Source organism: Antrostomus carolinensis, unplaced genomic scaffold, assembly GCF_000700745.2.
Source record: "Antrostomus carolinensis isolate BGI_N321 unplaced genomic scaffold, ASM70074v2 scaffold37580, whole genome shotgun sequence".
Lineage (NCBI taxonomy): Eukaryota > Metazoa > Chordata > Aves > Caprimulgiformes > Caprimulgidae > Antrostomus > Antrostomus carolinensis.
In genome coordinates, this window is record NW_010291249.1 from 8,248 (window position 1) to 9,138 (window position 891).

The following is an 891-nucleotide window of genomic DNA, read 5'->3' on the forward strand; positions in this document are numbered from 1 at the left end:
CTCCTTGAAACCAGACCACCTCGGTTGCTTCTTTGGAGACATTTCGGCATAAAAGGAGGATGCTTCCTCCCACCTTCCCAAAGACCACTTCCTCAGTTCCTGCAAAACAGAAGGGACAGCGTGAGGGATGTAGGGAACCGGCAAAGGTCTCTTCCATGAGCAAAGACCTGGACATCAACCCTCTGGGGTGCTTGGTAGGCAAGCTCTGGCCAAAGGATCTCTGAGATGCAATTTGGCAGGTGACAACATTTAGTGCAGAGACAGAATGAGGAAGAAGGACACAGCTTAAAAGGCTGAACAGGAAAACAAGGACAGGCTACTTCTGCCCGAGAGAAGAGGGCAACGAACAAGTGACCTGAAGGAGCTGGAGGAGAGCAGTGTTAGAGCACTAACCACGCTGGCTCACAGCAGTGGCCACACTCACCCAGTATTTTGCCCAAGTCGCCTCATCCCTGCACCGCTCAGGGGAGCGGAAAAGGAGACAAAACCCACCCCAATATCGGAGCCACGGAGGAAGAAGAGGAGGCCACTGCTGATATCCCCTGTTCGCCTTTCCTGCTCTCCCCTTCTCCTGCCAAACAGCACCTGGACCAGCCAACCTGAGGGTCTGCAGGAGTCCCTTCTTCTACCAGCCCCTTCAGTGTCTGCCCGGCGTGTTCTCCAAGGGGAATTTTGTTACTTTCAGCATTAAAAAAAAATGACTTTTTAAAAAATAAATGAGCGAGGGCCCCCTGGGGAGCTGCCCTGAGGAGCGCGGCGGGCTGAGGCGCCGCTCTCACAGCCTCCCGCACACGGTCACCGCTCCCCTCCCCTCAGCCTCTCTACCTGCGGCGTCCCGGCGCGGCACCAGCCTCCAGACGAACAGGGCGAGGAAGAAACAGGCTGGCGGCG

General features: G+C 56.1%; 1 protein-coding gene across 1 annotated transcript in view; it reads right to left on the minus strand.

Annotated features, from left to right (window-relative positions):
• The window catches only part of VSIG10 (V-set and immunoglobulin domain containing 10), a gene marked incomplete at its 5' end in the record, with an annotated part of 8,158 nt that extends 7,269 nt beyond the window's left edge, over window positions 1-889 (minus strand). The window contains 2 exons of the mRNA XM_029086968.1: window positions 1-99; window positions 826-889. The exon at window positions 1-99 is cut by the window's left edge and continues 192 nt beyond it. Coding sequence (XP_028942801.1) covers window positions 1-99; window positions 826-889 — 163 coding nt within the window. The remainder of the gene's footprint in view (window positions 100-825) is intronic.
• Window positions 890-891: the final 2 nt, after the last annotated feature.